This window comes from Dipodomys merriami, unplaced genomic scaffold (genome assembly GCF_024711535.1).
Source record: "Dipodomys merriami isolate MVZ:Mamm:240054 unplaced genomic scaffold, mDipMer1.0.p SCAF_48, whole genome shotgun sequence".
Lineage (NCBI taxonomy): Eukaryota > Metazoa > Chordata > Mammalia > Rodentia > Heteromyidae > Dipodomys > Dipodomys merriami.
The window spans coordinates 610,513-633,048 of NW_027206046.1; the positions used below are offsets into that span (position 1 = coordinate 610,513).

General features: G+C 39.5%; 1 protein-coding gene across 10 annotated transcripts in view; it reads right to left on the reverse strand.

Moving 5' to 3' along the window:
* Iqch (IQ motif containing H) overlaps positions 1–22,536 on the reverse strand; it is a 239,377-nt gene that overhangs the window by 95,702 nt on the left and 121,139 nt on the right. For 8 of the 10 annotated variants that reach the window (XM_069995061.1, XM_069995060.1, XM_069995070.1 and 5 more), the window contains 4 exons: positions 20,645–20,728; positions 15,392–15,567; positions 7,512–7,784; positions 1,913–2,104 (listed from right to left, as the gene is read on the reverse strand). In XM_069995061.1, coding sequence (XP_069851162.1) covers positions 1,913–2,104; positions 7,512–7,784; positions 15,392–15,567; positions 20,645–20,728 — 725 coding nt within the window. The remainder of the gene's footprint in view (positions 1–1,912; positions 2,105–7,511; positions 7,785–15,391; positions 15,568–20,644; positions 20,729–22,536) is intronic. The other 2 variants (XM_069995067.1, XM_069995065.1) reach the window with 1 other exon arrangement.

The following is a 22,536-nucleotide window of genomic DNA, read 5'->3' on the forward strand; positions in this document are numbered from 1 at the left end:
CCTCTCTAACACTTGTGCCTTGATTCATACACTCCTCTAGTGGGATGCTCAAAGCAGATGGAAATCACCTTGTACAACCCACTGCTAACCAGCTAAGATAACTTGCCTCTCAACTTTCCTTTAGCCAGTAGCTCAGCCTAAACATTGATAGGGGAAAAGAAAAGCCAAACATGACAAGGTCTCTTGGTCCCAAAATGGTCTAGTATTTTGGTGTGGATATAATTTAAAATTAAAATTAATCATTAAGCAAATGCAGAACAGACTTAGTTACATTATTCATCTTACCAATGTGCATGGAAAATTTTATATATCTCTCTATTCATATCCCAAGACCTTGTACCTACTGCTCTGCTTTCTCTGAGAGATTTTCTGCTGGGATGCACTCCTATTTTTTTTTCTCTCTCAGCATCTCACAGGGACCAGCAGTTATAAAAATTTCCTTGGACTGTCTTAAAAACATATGACTGCTGACAAAATGCGATCATATGTTAGCTTCCAGGTGACAGCCGTTCACTAATAGAATTTCTGTCCCATAATAAAATACAGCTAGCTTAATAACAACATTTGATAGAAACACATGATCAAGAATACTTTGGGCAAATGATGAAATTTGTAATGTTACTTTATATGAAAAAAGAACAATTTTCTAATTATCATAATCAGTTTGAAGGTATGAATGACAATTTTTTTGGGGGGTCCAGTTGTGGGACCTGAATTCTGGGCCTGGGCACTGTCCCTCAGCTCTTCAGCTCAAGGCTAGTGCTCTACCCCTTGAGCCACAGCACCACTTCCGGCTTTTTTCTTTATGTGGTACTGAGGAATTGAAACTAGGGCCTCAGGCATGCAAGGCAAGCGCTCTACCACTGAGCCACCTTCCCAGCCCATGAATGACAATTTTTAGGGACCAAAGAAGATACATTTAAAATAGCCCAATGACTCAGATGAGTGAGGTGTTTCAAGCCTGTAATCCTAACTACTTAGAAGGCAGAGATGGAGGGTAACGGTTTGAAGTTAAGGTGGGAAAAAAAAAATCACAAGAGTCAACCAATGGCTAAGTGAAGTTGACATACACCTCTGTTTTCTCAGTTATATGGAGGACAAAAATAAGAGGATTGCAATCCAAGCTAACTTGGGCATAATGCGTGCTCCTATCTCAAAAGTAACCAATAGAAGCCCCAGCTCACAAGCACTGGCTAACTACTCAGAAGGCTGAGATCTGAGGATCATGATTTAAAGCTAGCCCTGGAAGAAAAGTTCATGAGACTCTTACCTCCAATTAGCCAACAGAAAGTGGGAAGTAGAAGTGGGCTCAAGTGATAGAGAGCCAGCCTTAAACAAAAAATCCAGTCATAGTGTGAGGATCTGAATTCAAGTCCCAGTACTAACACAAAGAAAAAGAATGCAAAAAAGAAGTTGGTGGCCCGGCGTCGGTGGCTCACACCTGTAATCCTAGCTACTCAGGAGGCTGAGATCTGAGGATTGCGGTTCAAAGACAGCTTGGGCAGGAAAGTCTGTGAGACTCATTTCCAATTAAGCACCAGAAAACTGGAAGTGGCACTGTGGCTTGCCTTGAGCTGAAGAGCTTAGGGACAGTGCCTAGGCCCAGAGTTCAAGCCCCACAACCAAAAAAAAAGAGATTGGTGGAGTGGCTCAAGTGGTAAAGTGCCTACCAAGCAAGTATAAGACCTTGATTTCAAACCTCAGTATGTCAAAATAATAATATAACATTAACAACAACAATAACAACAACAACAATAACCCAATGATTCAATTCATTTTCTGTACAGGGACTCAAGCCCAAGATAGGAACTATGGGTAAGTCACAGAGCTGAGTCTAAAAGAAAGAACTTTTATCTGGTAATGGAGTCTTGTAATTCGTAACCTATGGTTTAAATTGCCACTGAATACTTACGTGAGCCCACTTCTTACTCCAGCCTTCACACCCGTATCTGTTGCTCTCCTTTACCACCCACTTGTAGCATGGTAGATGGGAAGAAATGTCACAAAAGGCAGTCCCATTCCCTCCAAATTCCAGGTCCATTTTAAAGAGCCAGCGTTGGATTTGCAGGTGATCAGTCACCAGCTGGGTCAACTGTTCTATCATCTGTGAGGCAAAGACAGCAACATTTCAGAGTTCTCATCCTTTCTATCTCATTGACTTGACTGTGAAATTTTGCATGTGTTCTCATTTGGTTCGCCTCTCCTTAAGATGGGCTAAAGAAGAGTATTGTATTTATGTTGTAAAAAATAACCATTAAGCAATGAGATCAAAGACATGCTTAAAAATATAATCTTGCTGGGTTCTGGTGACTCATGCCTATAATCCTAGCTACTGAGGAGGTTCAGATCTGAGAATTCCCTTTGGAAGCCAGCCGAGGCGGAAAATTTCATGAGAGTCTTATCTCCAATTACCACCAAAAAGCCAGAAGTGGAGGTGTGGCTCAAGTGGTAGAGTGCCAGCCTTGAACAAAAAAGCCAAGTGAGAACATGAGGCAGAGTTCAAGCCCCAGCATACTGTCTCTCTGTCTCTATCTCTCTCTGTCTCTCTCTCTCATATACTCCCCCCCCCCAGAATCCAATATCACACACAAAAAATATACACCAAAAACCCACGAGAGATAAAGGAAAGAAAATACTCATAGAACCCATCTTTCCAGAATGAATACCTAACCTACCTTTGGTCAGAAACATACTCCTTCGAGAACTGGTTTCAAACACAGATATTTAAGGAATAGAATTGATTTCCAATGAGCCAATGGAGAAAAAGTCAATAAAAAATAAAACCCGGGGCTGGGAAGGTGGCTCAGTGGTAGAGTGTTGACTAGCATGCATGAGGCCCTGGGTTCGATTCCTCAGCACCACATAAGCAGAAAAAGCTGAAAGTGACGCTGTGGCTCAAGTGGTAGAGTGCTAGCCTTGAGCTGAAGAGCTGAGGGACAGCGCCCAGACCCAGAGTTCAAGCCCCACAACTGATGACAAAATAGACAAAAAAAACCTAGTTTGATACTATTTTTGGCACAAAATCTTTGCCATTATTGAATTGATACTTAGAAAGTATGTTTTCATTACTGAGCTGAGACCCTCTATAATAACGCTGACATTACTGTCCTTTATAGGAGTCATGCCTTTGACTTATAAATTCTCCACATGGACTTTCCCATTTAGTACTCACACTTACCCATGAGGTAGGGACTATTCATGGTTCCATTTTATATATAAACAGAGACTGGCTAACTTAAACCACTTGCACAAGATCACACAGCATGTGGGGCAGAGCAAGGCACCTCCCAACTTGCTTTGATTCCAACCTTACACTTCTTACCCGGTCCAAGGGGCTCCAGGGAGCAAGAGAGATGAATGAACTGGGGACAAAAGTTAGAGGAACAAGAAAAGCAACTTGCCTCACAGTCAACGTGCCATTGAGAGTGTGTATGAGTCACACGAATTTCTATAGCAAGTCTACTTAAATTATATTACAGACTTGGAAAAAACTGTACATACACACACATATGTACAGTGCTACACTGGAGTTGAACTCAGGATCTGTGCACTGTCTTCAGCTGTGTCACTTAAGGATGCCACTCCCCCACTTGAGCCACACTTCTACTTCCAACGTTTTTGGTGGTTAATTGGAGTCTCATGGATTTTTCTGCCTGGGCTGGCTTTGAACTATGATTCTCAGATCTTAGCTTACTGAGTAAGTAGGACAGGCATTCAGTCTGTACTTCCTTGAAGCCAACAAACTGACATTAAGCATCATGAATCTACCCATGCTGCTCTTGACTATGGCCTCTTGTATGTATATTTCTTGTGACACTCTTATTTTCTTCTCTTTTGATGACTTCTTTTGCCTACCAATAGATTCCTATTTTTTCCTCATTAAAAAGCATGAAAGAATTTAATATTCATAGTTTGAATCTGAAACTGTAAAGGTAAATTTATTTTGTTTAAAGGCATTATGTGTTCTTTTGAGTTATGGCTATCCATCAAATGTTCTTGGAGATGCTACATGGAATTTGTAGGGAAAAAAATAACAAATACTCACACTTGAGGTCCCCAGAAACCTTATGTAATTATGTATTCTGAAATGGTTTTGACTCCCTAATTATCAAATAATGTCTATGGATAATTTGGATTTTTTTTTTTTTTGTCGGTCATGGGGCTTGAACTCTGGGCCTGAGCACTGTCTCTCAGCTCTTCAGCTCAAAGCTAGCACTCTACCATTTGAGCTACAGCGCCACTTCCAGTTTTCTGGTGGTTTATTGGAGATAAGAGTTTCATGGACTTTCCTGTCCTGGCTATCTTTGAACCGCAATCCTCAAATCTCAGCCTCCTGAGTAGCTAGGATTAAGGCGTGAGCCACCAGCACCCAGCTAATTTGGATGTTTAATCAAGGTATCCTGATTTATATATCTTGTGGCAATGAACATAGCTTAGGAAGACTTTGAATATGTCTTCTAAAGTTGCATTCCTTCTTTCTTTAATGGATAGGGAAGACAGATTCTATATTTAATCATATTTTTAGGGCATTGTGGTCACTCTTTGCTGTAGAAATGGTCTTTACCCTGTTAATGTTAGATTAAAAAATTCTGCTGTTGTAAGGAAAGGTGTTCTGGCAGTCTTTTAAATCATACATTTGGGTGTATTGTATATTTGGAGATTTCAAATACTAATAGAATTATCTGTTTCTTCCAAATCCTATTATTTGTTGTTTCTGAGAAGCATATAAATAGGTGTCTTTGATAGGTCCCCTACAGTAAAGAAAACGATCAATAGGATTGTAAAGACTATGCCACTGGAAAGAATTATGTGCTATCTTTAAGTGAAAATTGAACAGTACTTTAAAATAGCACTGCCATTTTTGATTATTTAACTAAAGCTGTCAATATTTCATGCGAAGCAGAGGCCAGAAAGAAAACTTGCATGGTTACTTTATGAACCAAATCAGAAAATGCTCACTGTGCTCATGCTGGTTTTTTTTTTTTAATAATCATCAACCAAGTGATTTTAGGCTATTTCCAAACATTTGTTTTTGTCTGTTTGAGTCTATCTGTTCAAAAGGTCTTTTTTTGTTGTTGTGATTCTTTTATGCTGGCAAAGAGTAAAAGTAGGAAAAAATGACTACTGTGAAAATCCAACTAATACTCAGGAATATTTACTAAATATTACTTGTTTAAAAAAAGAGTTTTACCAGGTTTGTTTTTATGTTGCACATCAGTGAAAAAAATCATTGTTTTTGATTCATTACCATCTGCAGATTCAAAATACTGATACACTGAGATTGATTAGGTAGGATAGTAACTATGTACAAAATCTCTGTGAAGTACTTTGGCTCTTGATGGCCGCAGATACATGTTTTTCAGAAGAGCAGACTCAGTTATAACTCAGTTTACTATTATGGTATTTATATATACCATAGATCAACTAGTATCCTTAACAACTGATGTGTCTATGAGTTTATTTTTTTTCCTAGTCCTGGGGCTTGAAATCAGGGCCTAGCATTGTCACTAAACTCTATCACTCAAGGCTAGCACTATGGCACTCTATTTCCAGTGTTTTGATGGTTAATTGGAGTTAAGAATATCATGGACTTTCCTGCCTTGGCTGGTTTTGAATCAGGATGCTCAGATCTCAGCCTCCTGAGGAACTAAGATTATAGGCCTCCAGTACCCAGGAAATTTTTAATCCTCCTTCTAAATACAATCACTAGACAGAGGCTGTTCTACAATTCGGAGATTAACCACAATTAACATATAAAGTCCTAAATACTTCAGAGCAGAATAATGCTTCAATTCTCATCAGTGAAGATGAAATCAAGGATCAATTTAAATACTGCACATACATTTTAAAGACTTGAAGATTGCTTAATAATAATAATAATAAAACTGTACCATTCTAACGGGTGTTTCACTTTTTATTAAGCTTAGTGGCCCAAAAATTTTACTGGGAAGCAGAGTTGAGCAATCTTCCTTGTTATTTTCGAAGCCCAGTGTAGGTTAATGATCATGGAAAGTGATCCAGCAGCTCAGAGGGAGCCTCACTAATCCACAAAAGCTCCCCAGGACTTTTCACAGATCATGCTATTTCTATGAGCCTAGGTATCAACAAAAACACTCTAGTAAGACTTTAGGGAAATTCAATAAGCTTATATCTTCTTCCATCATGTCTCTGCAGAGTATCAGTTATTGAAAGATTTGATTTGGGGGGAGGGGGTCTCATGACTTGTGTGGTATATAATATAATGAGCAAGCAACTGAGATTCTTAGAAGGGCTTCCCTAAATTCAGTCCCTGGCAAACTATCTCATTGTATATGGTTCTTCAGTTTCCCTAGAAGTGGAGAGTGGAGATAATTGGTGATTGGCTCAGAGTTAACGGTCAAGAGATGTACTAAAACAGAGGTTAGGAAATGTTAACAGCCATTTGTCTTTTAATTTTCTTTATTATGAAAACAGATGGCAGATAAATGAGAGAACACCTGCCAGAGTTCACTCAAAGAGAAAACATTTCTAGCAGCTAATGAATCTCTCCAAATATTTGGGGCCTGTAACTACCTGCTGGAATTACAGAGCCACGGCCCTGGTTCAGGGCAAAACCAGCAGTAGTTTCATTCCTGAGCCATTTCACGCCTCCCTCCTTGCTCTTTTCTATCCTTCTCCCTTCCGGGCCCTTTCTGGAGAGCCAAATACATATATATGTGCATATATATATATGAATATATAAAATATATATGTATTTATTTCCCCATATATATATTTCTATATAGACATATTATTTACATATTTTTCCATCCATATATTTTTTTATTTTTATTTATTTATTTTTCTCTCAGAGGTGAGAATATCAGCTGCTCTCTGCAATCTGACTCAGCAGGAAAGTTCATTTCCTGGAGCTTTTTTCTTTCAGGCAAAACTGACTATGTTTCCCAGGATCCTATGCTAAATTAATGGCTGACTGGCTGATAAGGTATTCAATACTGATGCAGATTAACCCAAACTATGAGAGAGAGAGAGAGAGAGAGAGAGAGAGAGAGAGAGAGAGAGAGAGAGAGAGAGAGAGAGAGAGAGAGAGAGGAGGGAGAGGGAGAGAGAAACATGCTGGTCCTGGGCTTAAACTCAGCCTGGGCACTCTCCCTGGGATTTTCACTCAAGGCTAGAGCTCTACCACTTGAGTCACAGCTCCACTTTTGGCTTTTTTGGTGGTTAATTGGAGCCAAGGGTCTCACAGACTTTCCTGCCCAGGCTGGCTTTGAACCACAATCCTCAGATCCTCAGATCTCAGTGTCCTGAGCAGCTAGCAACACAGGCATGAGCCATGGGCGCCTGGCCCAAATAATAATTTTTAACAATCTAAAATGCCTTAAGGGTAAATATTTTGGAAATTCCAGCAATTTCTGTAAGACAATTAGAAAGAAACATGAAAACCTACAGGCTTCATGTAGACCCCTTAAATCAACTCAAGAATACAACTTTCACTGTGAAATTTGTGAGCAGCATCTTGTCACCATACGTACCTGATCATTTGAATAAATGTCATATGCTCCAGGAGGGATTGGTACATTGATCTTGTCAAAGATTCGTTTACTGCCAGACTTGGAACTATAAAGTTGCACCAGCTCAGGCTCTGAGCCCAGGATGGGTACATTTAACATATCAGCCACAGCTAAATCATCTCTGTGGAGAAACCCACCCACAATGTAGGCCTCTTTTCCTTGGATGAGATTTTTTATTCTTTTGATTGCCTTGGGACTGTACTTCAGGTGAGTGGCCAGGCACATATGATGTTTCTGTGGGAAGATCATATAATGCCTGTTAAGAGAGGTGCCCTTTTCTTTTTCTAATCCATACACTTAATTTATAATGTTGCACATAATAAATACATTATTAATAGCAGGCTGGGTTATGACCTATCCTGTTGTTTAGCAGTTTAAATTGATAAAAGCTGTTGGGGTGAGGTTCCATAATCGCTCACATCTTTAGTGTGTTGGAAATAGGCTCGCTGGGAATAGAACTAATTACTACACATCTGTATTTATTTGATCCACGTGGAATTATCCTTCTGTCAGAAGGAAAAGAGGCTGGCGGCCTTTGGATAATAGTGATTCATCTCAGCAACACTTCTGGCATGGTTTAACACTAAAGCATCTGGAAAATCAATACTAAAAAATGAAGAAAAAAAAAGCCCCCCAGAATTCTTCACTGTTTTACTCCTAATCTGGCAACTCTTCAAATGCTTTAGTAAGAAAAAGGTACTTGACTTGGGTACCCTCTTGCTGAAATTCCATTGCAAAATCTATTTCAGATAACATACTATTTAATTGTGGTTCTCAGTGGTTCTAGCCAATAATTCTGGAGAGATGTCATGAATAGAAGGTATTTGAAAATTTGTGCATGACTCAGATTCATTTTCCAATTCAAACTCTTTTTAATTTTGAGTAGTTAGACCTAGTTAAGCAATGACTGTGACTTTCTCTATTAAATAAGTAATTCTATTCATGACTAAATAGCAGAGGACAGAGCCAGGTAGTCATCACACAGCAAAACTAATATGGCTGTGTTTCTGCTTTCAAGAAATGGGGACATAAATAAGGATAAATAAGGATAGGCAATATATAACTAATACAAGGTAGATAAGAGCCATAGGTAGCTACATAGTGCTTTGGAGGCATAAAATAGAAAGGCATAGGCCATATGCTGGTAGAGAGAACTGAAAAACCAAGATATTGGTGGGGGGGGGGGTGCGGGGAGGATTGGGGGTGCGGGGGGAGGATGGGAAAGGGAAACAAAGGAGGAGGTTACAATGCTTGATAAGAAATGTACTCATTATCTTGCCCATGTAATTGTAACACCTCTGTACAGTATTTTCATAATAAAAAATAAATAAAAATTAAAAAAAAAAGAAAAGAAAAGAAAAACTAAGGTATTTGTTTTCCTTATGCCTTAGTCTCTTTATCTTTAAAATGAGTATAATAGGACCTTTCATATGGGGAAGTTGTGAGGATTAAATGAAATAATGCATATAAATCATTTATAATAATACATAGGACACAACAGAAATGAATGTTAGGTAGTATTAGTATCATGAAAGAAGCTGGGGTGAAAATGGGGGTGGGAAGGGCATTCTCCCAGGATAGAGCATTAGAACCAGTACTGTTTACTTCCTTAACTAAAGAGAGCAGCATGGGGATTTGAGGTCAGACAGTTCTGGCTTTGAATCCAGCTCGATTACTTCTAAACTAACTGCATGAACTTGGACAAGTGACTTAGTCTCTGTGAGTCCATTTATTTGTTAAATGGGAGAAAAACCCACCCATAATTTTGCTCCAAGGCTAAAATAAGATCACAAATATAAAACAACTAATATGATATATGGTTTGGGGCCAATAGTTAATAAATAGTAATGATTATTTTTACAGAGCAAACCTTGTTTTAAAAATAAAGTCAAGCCAGGCGCTGGTGGCTCATGCCTGTAATCCTAGCTACTCAGAAGTTGAGATCTGAGGATCACGGTTCAAAGCCAGCCCGGGCAGGAGAGACCATGAGACTCCTATCTCCAATAAACCACCAGAAAACCCAAACCACCAGAAAACCGGAAGTGGCGCTGTAGCTCAAGTGGTAGAGCACTCACCTTGAGCTGAAGAGCTGAGAGACAGAGCCCAGGCCCAGAGTTCAAGCCCCACGGCTGACCAAAAAAATAAATAAATAAAATAAATAAATAAATAAAAATAAAGTCAAGCCAGGCACTGGTAGCTTATACCTATAATCTTCGCTACTCAGGAGGTGTCCCATTGGAAGCAAGCCTTAGCAGATGAATCAGAGGGACTCTTATCTCCACTTAACTAGCAAAAATCTAGAATTGGGGTGTGGCTTTTGTGGTTGGTAGAGTGCCAGCCTTGAGTGAAAAAGCTAAGCAAGTGTGAGGCCCTGAGTTCCAGCCCTAGTTCCAACACACACACACACACACACACACACACACACACACACACACACACACACACACACACACACACACACACCATTAAAATGTCATACAATAATGTAAAGCAAAGGTACCAGAACTTTAAGGGAATCCAAGGGATTTATAGGCCAGTAGCTACTTCAATGTTCATGCAAAGCTTCTAATACGTTAGTATAAAAATGTGAAGTGACTAGTTTGGAGGAAGATTTAGCGTACCAGTTTGCAGACTGTTGAAGAGTATAAAAACACTCTGTATGGGGAGAAGAGAGTTAGACTGGGAAGATCCCCTGGATGTCAAGGTTTGCCTGAATTTGTAACTTGCTAGAAGAATGAGCACACTGGACTTTTGTAAGCCTGAGTTCCCTATCTTCAAATAAGGGGTTGGGCTAAAGGCCTCAGGATGCTTCCAGCTCTTGAAACAATATTCTCCAAACAAGAGCTCTTCTGTACTTAGTGGTTAACATGTGTAGAGTTTCTCCTGAGGATAATGGTAAGTCCTGGAAACAGATTGTCATGATGGTTGCATAACAAGATCAGTGTATAACAAGTGTAGTGTACACTTAAAAAGGGTTAAGATAGTAAATTGTATGTTATGTATCTTTTTACCCAATTATAAAAGTAAAAAAAACTCCCAGCATTCCAAGACCTTACCTGAAAAATAACTAAGGTAAAAAACAGCTGGGAGCTATACATAGTTCACATGTTAGACTTCCTGCCTATTTTTTTTAATTGTGAAAATACCATACAGAGTACATTTCTTATCAAGCATTGTTGCCTCCTCCTTTGTTTCCCCTTCCCATCCATTCCCATCTCCCACCCCTCCCCACCCCCCCCACTGCCAAAGTTGTAAAGTTTGTTTTTTGACATAACAACTTGTACATCTCATTGTTGCAATGGATCCACCTGTATCTCTATTTAAACGAATTTTGCCCTTCCCCTCCACAAATTATACCAACATCAAATACAGTGAACGCAGGGCTATACCGTGGGGGAGGGAGACTTCCTGCCTATTATAATATGAGACCCTAAATTCAAACTCCATTATTGCCCTCCTCTCTGGCAACTGTATTTCTGAGCTGCATGTTGTGTTTACACCAGCAAATCTAACACTTAAGAAGCTAAGGCAGGAGGATCACTAGTTTGAGGCTAGCCTGGGCTACACAGTCACATTCTGTCTTAAAAAATAAACAAATAAAACATAGAGGGGGAAAAAGATATTCTGAGAGTGAAATCAATGTCTGATCCAGGGAGGGAGAAGCTGTGGTCCATGGGCCCTGTCATATAAGGCCCCCAATCCATGACAGGACAGACACATATGCTCCTTGTGGGATGCCTCAGCTACCTTCCTGGATTGATGTCTTGTTTGGCCCTTAAATGGTGTTGTAGATGCTTAAATGACCATTGGCAGCAGTAAGGATCCTCACCTCTGCTAGATTATGGCCAGTGGTAGCATCTGGTGGGATTTGTTTCCCATCTGGTTTGTCATTGCCTTTCCCCACCTTTACTTATTTCACTACCTTCCCTTTTCCCTAATTATGCCAGTAATAATTAGTCATCCAGGTGAACTTAAGTTACAATGTCCAAGGTATTCTAAGGTACCATCTTCTTATAATCTGGCAAAGTCAAAGCCTTTGCCAAGCAGTCCCTCATTTGGTCCACACCACCTCCTTTCCCCATCTTCTGGTGTGAGCAGAGAAGAGTGGATGGATTTATGGGCTACAAAGAAGGATAGCAGATGCAACAATAGAAACTATAGAGTTCTGAGTGTATTTCAAGCTAGGACAGATTCCTGTCTTCTCTAGGTTTGCTTATTTCTATTGGCAAGTACTCTCTTCAACTCCACATTACAATGTCCTATGGGCAGGCTTTCATGTTCAGGCAGGATGATACCATGGTATTGTAGCTGATCTATGTTTAATAAAGATGCAAATGTGAGTGAATAATAGCTGAGGACACATTACTGACTGCAGATCTTATGTGATCATTTAGAGAAAAATCACTTCTAGGCACTGGAGGTCACAGATGACAAAAAATCTAAAATGTTCCAGATTCCCTTGTGTTATGGTCACATTTAATTGATCACCATTGATTTATTTTCTTGATCCAAGACAAAAGGGAGTTGTTTAGAATGTCTTTTAAAAAAACTTCAAATGCCCTAAAATAGACATGATCACTTTTTGTTGTTGTTGTTGTTGGTTGCGGGGCATGAACTCTGGGCTTGGGCCCTATCCCTGGGCTCTTCAGCTCAAGGCGAGCGCTCTACCAATTGAGCCACCGCACCACTTCCAGTTTTCTAGTGGTTAATTGGAGATAAGAGTCTCACAGACTTTTCTGCCCGGGCTGGCTTTGAACTGTGATCCTCAGATCTCAGCCTCCTGAGTAGCTAGGATTACAGACATGAGCCGCCGGTGCCCGGCTGATATGATCACTTTTATAGAAGCACATTTACCCTTACAAATCCAAGCATTGAATAGTAGCGTGGAGAGATATACAAAAAGATTTCAGCACATTTCAAAAAACATCTCTTCAAAGTCATCCATTTGAATGAAAATCAGCACTGATACAATCTCTCAAACTCATTAAAAAGAAATTAAGGAACAGCTAGACATGAGCGGAAACTGATTTGAAAGTGAGAGTTTAATTTTTGTGTTTTAAAATGTTGATTGCCTATGAGTGATTAATTACTCAACTAATTTAAATTTAAGCTTTGAGAAGAAATATTAAGTACTGACTACCTTGTCTACTTGCTCCTGCTCAGCAACAGACCTACACTCTGAGTGGAACTCTACATTTAGGAGTGCCAACTGCAAGAGTAATTTTCCCAGATAATAGGAATATACAGTTGGAGAGCACTTTGGAATTATCTAATTTATCACCTCATGTTATAGATGAAGAACAGAAGGACCAGAAAGTAAAGGTGCTTAGTCATCCAAGAACAAAGCAATGCTGGTGGTATTCTAGGGTAGACAGACTAGGGCTTTGGACGAGAAAGTGATAGGTTTGCCTAGCCACAAAATGAAAGTGATCATTTCTGTTTTATTGCATTATTCTGAGATCGAATGAGAACATGTATGTAAGAAGGCACTGGGTTAAAAAAAAAATCACAGTAATCAGGTCCCACACTCTTGCTTAGCTTTTTCAGCTCAAGGCTGGGCTTTACCACTTGAGCCACACCTCTACTTCTGGTTTGTTGTTGTTGTTGTTTTCTGGTTAATAAGTCTCTCAGATTTGTCTGTCCTGGCTGATCTCAAAACTCAGCCATTGGTGCCTGGCTTTATATGTTAAGAATTTTTTTTTATTGGGTCCAGTCGTGGGGCCTGAACTCTGGGCCTAAGCACTGTCCCTCAGCTCTTCAGCTCAAGGCTAGCGCTCTACCACTTGAGCCACAGCGCCACTTCCGGCTTTTTTCTTTTTGCTTATGTGGTGCTGAGGAATCGAACCCAGGGCCTCAGGCATGCAAGGCAAGCGCTCTACCACTGAGCCAACTTCCCAGCCCTGTTAAGAATTTTTTAAAGTCTACCTTACTCAATTTCCTCCTTGTAAATCCCTTTCACTGCTCTCTGCCTTTTCAACATCTGTGAACATTTCAGATGTACAGAAACTTTTTTTTGGCAGCTAACAGGCATGAACTTCTTTCTGACAAATGTAACTAAACACGAATGATCATTCTTTCTTTTCCTTGCTTCCTAGTGTCCACAGTAACTCTGCCATTGGGGCTGGGCAATAAGTAATTATCACCAAAGTGATCCTTGTGTTGATGAAGTACAGGGAAGGTTCCCAAGAACACAAGTAAGTGGCTATGAGCTGTCCCCTTGTCCTCTCTCTTGCTTCCCCTTCTTCTGCCCTTGCCTTCCTTTCCCACTATCAAATGTACCAATGAAGCCAGGTGCTGGTGGCTCACACCTGTAATCCTAGCTATTCAGGAGGCTGAGATCTGAGAATCAGAGTTTGAAGCCAGGCTGGGCAGAAAAGTCCGCAAGACTCTTATCTCAAATAAGCTACTCAGAAAAGGCTGGAAGTGGCACTGTGGCTCAAGTGGTAGAGCGCTATCCTTGAGCACAAAGAGGTTCAGGGACAGCTCCCAGACCCTGAACAAGCCCTAGGACTGGCAACAACAACAAGAAAAAACCAAAGGTACCAATGAAACAGTTGTGTAGAGGGCTTTGGAGAAAATACTGAGTTGTCGATTTATGAGCTCTTCATCTTGATAGTAAAAAATATATCTGGGTGACAAATGGCTGAGCACACCAACAAACAGAAATGCCTTTTTTTTGTTGTTGTTGGCCTGGGGCTTAAACTTGGGGCCTAGGTGCTATTCCTGAGATTTTTTTTGCTCAAGACTAGCCCTCTTCCATTTTGAGTCACAGTGCTACTTCTGGTTTTCTGGAGGTTAATTGGAGATAAGAGTCTCATGGGCTTTCCTGCTTGGGCTGGTTTTGAACTATGATTCTCAAATCTCAGCCTCCTGAATAGCTAGGATTGCAGGTGTGAGCCACCAGTGCGTGGCTAGAAATGCCTTTTTCTAGGACCCCTAACCTCATGGTCCCATAAATTTCCCAAAGGCTCTTGTTCAGTAATAGGTTTCTACTCAAGATGTATTTCATTCATTAAAAATCAGTACATTAAAAAATCTGGCTGGGCATCAGTGGGTCACACCTGTAATCTTAGGAGGCTGAGATCTGAAGATCATGGTTCAAAGCCAGCCTGGACAGAAAAGTCCATGAGACTTTTATCTCCCAATTAACCAGCAACAAAACCAAAAGTAAAGGTATGGCTCAAGAAGCAGAGAATCTGCCTTGAGTAGAAGAAGCTAAGCAGGAGTGCAAGGCCTTGAGTTCAACCTCCAGTACTGTCACAGAAAGGAGAGAAAGAGGAAGAGAGAAGGAAAGAAGGAAAATGGAAGGAAGGAAGGAAAGAAGGAAAAAGGAAGGAAGGAAAGAAGGAATGGAAAAGAAGATGAGAAGAAAAGAAAAACAAAAAAGAATAAGAGAAGATCTAAACCTTGTTTATTAGGGCCCATGGGACAAGGTAGGGGCTGTAATCAGAAAAATCTGTGTGGAAGTCAGAGACCAGAGATTCTGTCCCTGAGTAGCTTTGTGACTGCAAAGCAACCCATGTCTTTTTCTGTCCTGGTGGCCTCCACACAAAACTAAGATAAAAGGGTGATAGATGTTATAAATTCACCTACTTGATAGTATCACTCAATAACTGAAATTGGGCTTCAGTCACAGAAACTGGACAGAAGTAGCTCAACTAAGTCTGAAAGTTAAACCTGGGATATTTATCTCCTTATAGTTCAACTGGTAGTATAATCAGTAAGGCTGTTAAACTTGCAATAATATTTCACTGATGTGTAGCCGAGCGTTACAAGTTATAAAATTTCCAATTTAATTTTACTGCATCCCTGAAGCCGGAGTAATTAGAAGACAAACTCACTGTGAAGAAGTCTACAGCTTCGGGAGTGATAATTTTCAGCCTGTTCTTCAGGTCACTTCTGTCATTCACATTCCCCGATTTGACAGCTGCATGTAGACTCAGGATTTTTTGGTAATATAGCCTTAACTCATCATTCATATGGTGGGAGGAGATGTAGATGACATTCACATTGATATCTAAAAAAATCAACAGGCACAATGTTAATTACTGACAGAAAGGTAAATCACCCTGTGAACTCTGGCATCTAATTGATGTCATCCGGTTCAAAATAAAAAGCATATCCAGCCGGGCATTGGTGGCTCACATCTGTAATCCTAACTACTCAGAAGGCTGAGATCTGAGGATGGTAATTCACACCAGCCCGGGCTGTAAAGTCCATGAGATTCTTATCTCCAATAAACCACCAGGAAACTGGGAATGGGCCAGGTGCCAGTGGCTCACATCTGTAATCCTAACTACTCAGGAGGCTGAGATCTGAGGATCATGGTTTAAAGCCAGCCTGGAGAAGGAAAGTCTGTGAGATTCTTATTTCCAATAAACCACTAGCAAGCTGGAAGTCCCACAACTGACAAAGAAATAAAAACAAAAAACTGAAAATGGTGCTGTGGTTCAAGTGGTAGAGTCCTAGCCTTGAGCTGAAGAGCTGACAGACAATGCCCAGGCCCAGAGTTCGAGCCTCACAACTGACCCCCCTCCAAAAAAAATAAGGCATATCCAGGGGCTGGGAAGGTGGCTCAGTGGTAGAGCACTTTCCTTGCATGCATGAAGCCCTGGGTTCAATTCCCTAGCACCACATAAGCAAAAAAAAATAAAAATAAAAAAAATAAGGCATATCCAAAATGCCATACTGAAGTTCATTTAGACAGGTTTTTCAAGCAAGCTATTCAGCTTATTATTTATTCAATCCATTCATTCATTTTATTCATATTTTTATTTTCATTTATTTATTTTTATTCAGTGCCAATATTGGAGCTTGAACTCAGGGCCTCAGGCTCTCACTTCACTTTTTCTCCTTAAGGCTATTGTTCTACCACTTGAACCATAGCTTCATTTCTGGCTTTTTGGTGGCTAATTGGAGATAAGAGTCTCAAAAACTTTCCTCCCTGGACTGGCTTTGAACCTTGAGCCTTTGATTTCAGTTTCCTGAGTAAATTGTGAGCCATGGTGCTTGGCTAAAGAACTTATTTCCACTTATTATTATTATTATTTTGGTATATTAATAGTGGGGCTTAAACTCAGACCTTTAGGCTCTTGCTTACCTTTTTGTTCAAGACTGTGGCTTTTTTTTACACATTAACATTTTTCTAAGAAAAGACAACATCAGAAAGTATACGCAGTCATGCCTTAAGAAGGCAAATAAGGGCTGGGAAGGTGGCTCAGTGGTAGAGCGCTTGCTTTGCATGCCTGAGGCCCTGGGTTCGATTCCTCAGCACCACATAAGCAAAAAGAAAAAAGCTGGAAGTGGCACTGTGGCTCAAGTGGTAAAACGCTAGCCTTGAGCTGAAGAGCTGAGGGACAGCGCCCAGGCCCAGAGTTCAGGCCCCATGACCGACCCCCCCCCAAAAAAAGAAACTATATTGCTAATTACATTTTTTCTTGCCAATTTCTGGAAAATGATATATATTACTGTGATATACAGTATTAGTGTGGTTTCATTATGAAGATATAAATACTATTAATTGACAAATCATTATGGAAAGGAGCTATAAGAAGATGAAAGTTGCTTTGATTGCTGGCCAATAGTCAAAATTACTCTTTAGCTTGACTATCTAGGAATTGAAGAGATTAGCTATTAGAGTTTGTACCCAAAGTCCTGATTTCATAGCCAGCAGCAAGTGACAAATTTTATCAGTAGAATTGTGTTGTCTTTATTTTCCCCTGAATAACCAGAAAAAGCAACTTTTTTACTAGCAATTAATGAAATTGAAATGATAGTTATTTATTCTTCTACAGAATTGCTACTGGTTTTTTTCTAAGTTTCTTGACATTTTTATTTCAGAAGCAAGCACTTCTATATACAAGCAAATTTCTTCTATCTACTACTTGCTGAGGTTTAAAATCAGGGCTTCACTCTTGCTAGGTAGGTGCACTGTTGGGAGCCACAGTTCCAGTCCTTTCTGGTCTTGTTATTTTTGAGATAGGGTCTCCTATTTTTGTCTAGGCTAGTGTGAACAGCAGTCCTCCTATTTACACTTCCCAATGTAACTATAATTACAGGTGCATGCCACCACAACCAAATGCTTTTGTTAAGATAGGGTCTTACAAACTTCCCTCTACCTCCCACCTTCAACCTCCACCACAGGCTGTCCTGGAGTCTATCTGCCTGATAACTACCTCCCATCAACATCTGGCCCAATCTACTTCTTTTTAAAATCTTTACACCTTTTAAAGTTACATTGCTATATCATAAAGACAATATACCAAGAAAAGGCATAATCTCTCAGAAATGTTCGTTAGCAAAATTTTTCTTAGCAGATGGTACAGACTGAATTACTGGATTATTTAAAATATAGGCCTAAAACTTCCAGGTCTTTCCAGAAAGGAGAATCTTGTAAAAAGTATAAATGTATATATACATATATGTATATATATATATATACATATATACATATAGGTATATATGTATGCGTGTATATGTATATATATTCTTTGGTGGTGATTTTTCTTTTTTCTTTCTTCTTCTTCTTCTTTTTTTTTTTTTCAGTCGTGGGGCCTAAACTCTGGGCCTGGGCACTGTCCCTCAGCTCTTCAGCTCAAGGCTAGCACTCTATCACTTGAGCCACAGAGCCATTGTCAGCTTTTTCTGCTTGTGTGGTGCTGAGGAATCGAACCCAGTGCCTCATGCATGCAAGGTAAGCACTTTACCATTTAGTCACCTTCCCAGCCTGATTTTTCAGATAGATAGATAGATAGATAGATAGATAGATAGATAGATAGATAGATAGATAGATAGATAGATAGATAGATAGATAGATAGATAGATGATAGATAGACTTTAAAAGCTAAAGAGAAAATTCAATTTACCTGGGTACCCGTGGCTCATGCATATAATCCTAGCTACTCAGGAGACTGAGATTTGAGAATCGAAGTTCAAAGCCACCCCAGGCAGGGAAGTCTATGACACTCTTACCTTCCATTAATCAGCAAAAAGCCAGAAGTGGAGCTGTGGCTCAAGTAGTAGACTGATAGCCTTGAACCCCAAAGCTCAGGACAGGGCACAGGCCCTCAGTTCAAGCCCCAGTACCAGTACAAACAAACAAACAAAAATCAAATAAATTAAAGCAAAGTCTGCCCTCTGATGCCCTTCAGTAGTCTCCATCCAGTCAGCTTTTAGTTAAAATAGCTCAGTAGTAACAAATCAATCTCAAGTCATTAATTTTTTTTTGCAATCCTGAAAAACAATATCAGTGCCTAGATAACAGATTAAAGCAATTATACTATTATTATTTTAGGACACTGTAAATTTCTAGTTCTGATGTATTTTTGTTACCAAATGGCATTTATAAAATAATAATGATGCTGAAATATACATGAATCATGTAAAGTATGTCATTCCAGGGAGCCAGCAAAGTTGGCCATTGATAATTTAAAATTCTTTCTTGTTTTGCTTAAATAAAGGCCAAAAAAATTATATTTTAACAAAACAAGTAAATTCTTATTTGATAACTAATAAAAAATTATTTTTTACGTGTCCTCATCTTTTCACTAGTTGTTCATAAACTGATTATTAAAACCTTTGCAAATCTGTATTTTTTTAGGCCTAATTTGAATTCTGACCTTGACATTTTCTTAGACCCAGATCTGACTGTGAACAGATCCAACTAGTTTCGGAACTTGACTTTTCTTAACATCGATCTACCCATCCAAGTCTGCATTTAAGACTTTCCTCCACTGAGGACTTTGTTCTCTAATGACTAGTTGTTCTGTATTTATTGAAATGCTTCTTTAAAAAAATCTGTCTTAATTTCTTATTCTTACAATAAAAATGAAATGCTTCATTTCTGACATCATCTACTCATGCCCAGATAACCTAATAGACAATATTGAAACAGATATAAAATTGTGATCTCATTCATTGCAAGACTTCAGTAAATCAAGATTTCTTTCTGTAGGAAAGAAATTGCTACCCCCAACTATAGCAAACAGCATTTAGAAAAATGCCCAAGTCATCAATTAAGGCCAGTGTTTATTCTTTTTTTTTTTTTTTTGTCAGTTGTGGGGCTTGAACTCTGGGCCTGGGTGCTGTCCCTACACTCTTCAGCTCAAGGTGAGCACTCTACCACTTTAGCCACAGTGCCATTCTGGTTTTCTAGAGGTTTAATGGAGATAAAGAGTCTCACGTACTTTGCTGCCCAAGCTGGCTTTGAACGGAGATCCTAAGATCTCAACCTCCTAAGTAGCTAGGATTACAGATGTGAGTCACTGGCACCCGGCTTCATGTTATTTTTAACAAGTTATTTTGGAAAGGGACTGATATGAAGATGAAAGCTTCTTTGATTGCTGGTCAATAGGCAAAATTAATTACTCTGTGTGTGTACACACGCTAGTACAGGGACTTGGAACTCAGGGCGTGGGCACTGTCCCTTAGCTTTTCTGGCTCAAGGCTGAGGCTCTACAGATTGAGCTACAACTCCTTTTTTGGCTTTTTGCTGGCTAATGGGAGACAAGAGACTCACAGGAGCTGGTAAGGTGGATCAGTGGCCGAGTGCTTGCCTTGCATGTATGAGGCCCTGAGTTCAATTCCTCAGCACCACATAAGCAGAAAAAGCTGAAAGTGGTGCTGTGGCTCAAGTGGTGGGGTGGTAGCCTTGAGCTGAAGGACAGTGCTCAGGCCCAGAGTTCAGGCCCACGAATGACAAAAAAAAAAAAAAAAAAAAAGGGAAAAGAAAAAGAAAAGAAAAAGAGACACAGATTTTTCTTGACTGGGTTGGCTTCAAACTGTGACCCTCAGCTTCTAGCCTTCTCTGTAGCTAGGATTACAGGCATGAGCCACTGGTACCTTGCCAAAATCAGTTCCTCTATAACTTAAAGAGACTAACCATCTGAATATGGACCTGACTTTACTGTCAATCTGTTATGTAAAACAAAATATTCAATTACTCCTAAATGCTTAGAATGGAGAGATATGGGATGGATGGATCTTTAGGAAAGATTAGAAATCCTTGTCAAAGGGGGAAAAAAAGAAAAAAGAAATATTTGATCAACATCCACTGATAAAAATTGCAGTCATTTGTGTAAAGTAAGTATCTGTACCTTGGATGTCACATAACCTCCCCAGCTGCATATTCTGAAGTGTGTCAAAATCAGCAATGTGTTCTCGAACAGTCTGGTGGTATCCTACAAGGCAAAATCCAGAGAGAGCAAGTCCATAGAGCAGAGAGTTCAAAATGTCACAGCCCACACTCCCTCCACAGCATCTTGCAGACACACTACCACTCCCAAGAACAAAGTCTGTGCTTCTCAAGGGATTAGTATGATTCTGCACGATGTGCCCAGTGTAGAGAGAGGTTTAAAGTTTTCAATGTCAACACAGCTCCTAAGAATCTGTGTGGCACACATGTGGAGATTTCTGACATGGAACTTGAGTGTTTATAATGGCAGGTAAGAACATTATGCTGTGTTTTAAAAAGGTTTGCATTTCAATGTGTGCATCCTATGTACCATTTTGAAAAGTTTCCAAAATGGCAAGAGAAAGCATGAGGCCTTGGTTCAAGCCCCAGTACTGACATTTAAAAAACTGTACAAAGTTTCAATGAGCCAAGAGAAAAAAAAATCTCAATATCTATTATACAACTTGAGTAGGGTTAAACATTATGTATTATTAGTAGAGATTGTAACAATAAATATGCCAGGTTTAAAAGAAAAAGAAAAAGAGGGGAGATGGGGGAGGGAAAGAAGGAGAAAAATGAGGGAAGGGCCAACAAGTTTGACAAGAAATGTACTTATTACCTTATTTATGTAACTGTAACCCCTCTGTACATCACCTTGACAATAACAAATAATAATAAAGAAAAAAGAAAAAGAATGTGTCCTAGCATTTGGTTTATAAAATATACATAATTTACAGGTGGACCTGTTGCAACAATGAGAAGTACAAGTTGTCATGTCGAAAACGAACTTTACAACTTGGGGGGGGGGAGGATTGGAGGGAGAGGGAGGATGGGAAGGATAGGAAGGGTAAACAAAGGAGGAAGCTACACTGCTGGATAAAAAATGTACTCACTATCTTGCCCGTGTAATTGTAACCCCTCTGTACAGTATTTTCACAATAAAAAATAAATAAATAAAAATATACACATAATTTCACACAAATCCATTCTTATTTTCAGGAATTCCTATTTAAGAAATTTTCATATCAGAGATGTACAAGACACTATGTTGAAAAACGAACTTTACAATTTAGGCGGGAGGTGGGGGTGGGGAGGGGAGTATAGTTGTGGAGGTGGGAGGGAAGGGATGGTAGGGGAAAAACAAAGGAGGAGGTAACACTGTTTGATAAGAAATATACTCATTACCTTGCTCATGTAACTGTAACCCCTCTGTACAGTATTTTTACAATAAAAATATATAAAAAAGAAATTTTCATATCAAAAAATATACTTCTCAGCACACATGCGCGTGTGTGCGCACACACGCGTGCACACACACACACACACACACACACACACACACACACACACACACACACACACACACACCAATACTGAGACTTTAGTTCAGGACCAAAGGACTATTCCTTAGCTTTTTCACTCAAGGCTGGCACTCTACCACTTGAGCCACAGTGCCATTTACAGCTTTTTGGTAATGAATTAGAGGTAAGAATCTTGTGGATTTTCCTGCCCAGGATATCATCAGAGCTCAGCCTTCTGAGTAGCCAAGATTACAGAAGTGACCCACCAGTGCCCAGCTTATTTTGGCTTTTTAACTTACATGACATTTTCAAAGAGTATCCCAGACTTGTTCTATAGCAACACACAGATCTTACATAAATTTATTACCTACTGTCACGAGTACGTATTTAAAGAATTATCATATCAAAGAAATAGGCTTCTACTATCAGTCAAAACAACTTTTAGCCTCCGAAGAGCAATAAAGGTTAAAATAATTACTTTGTTAGTACTAACAAAGTCCTTTAGTTTGCCCTC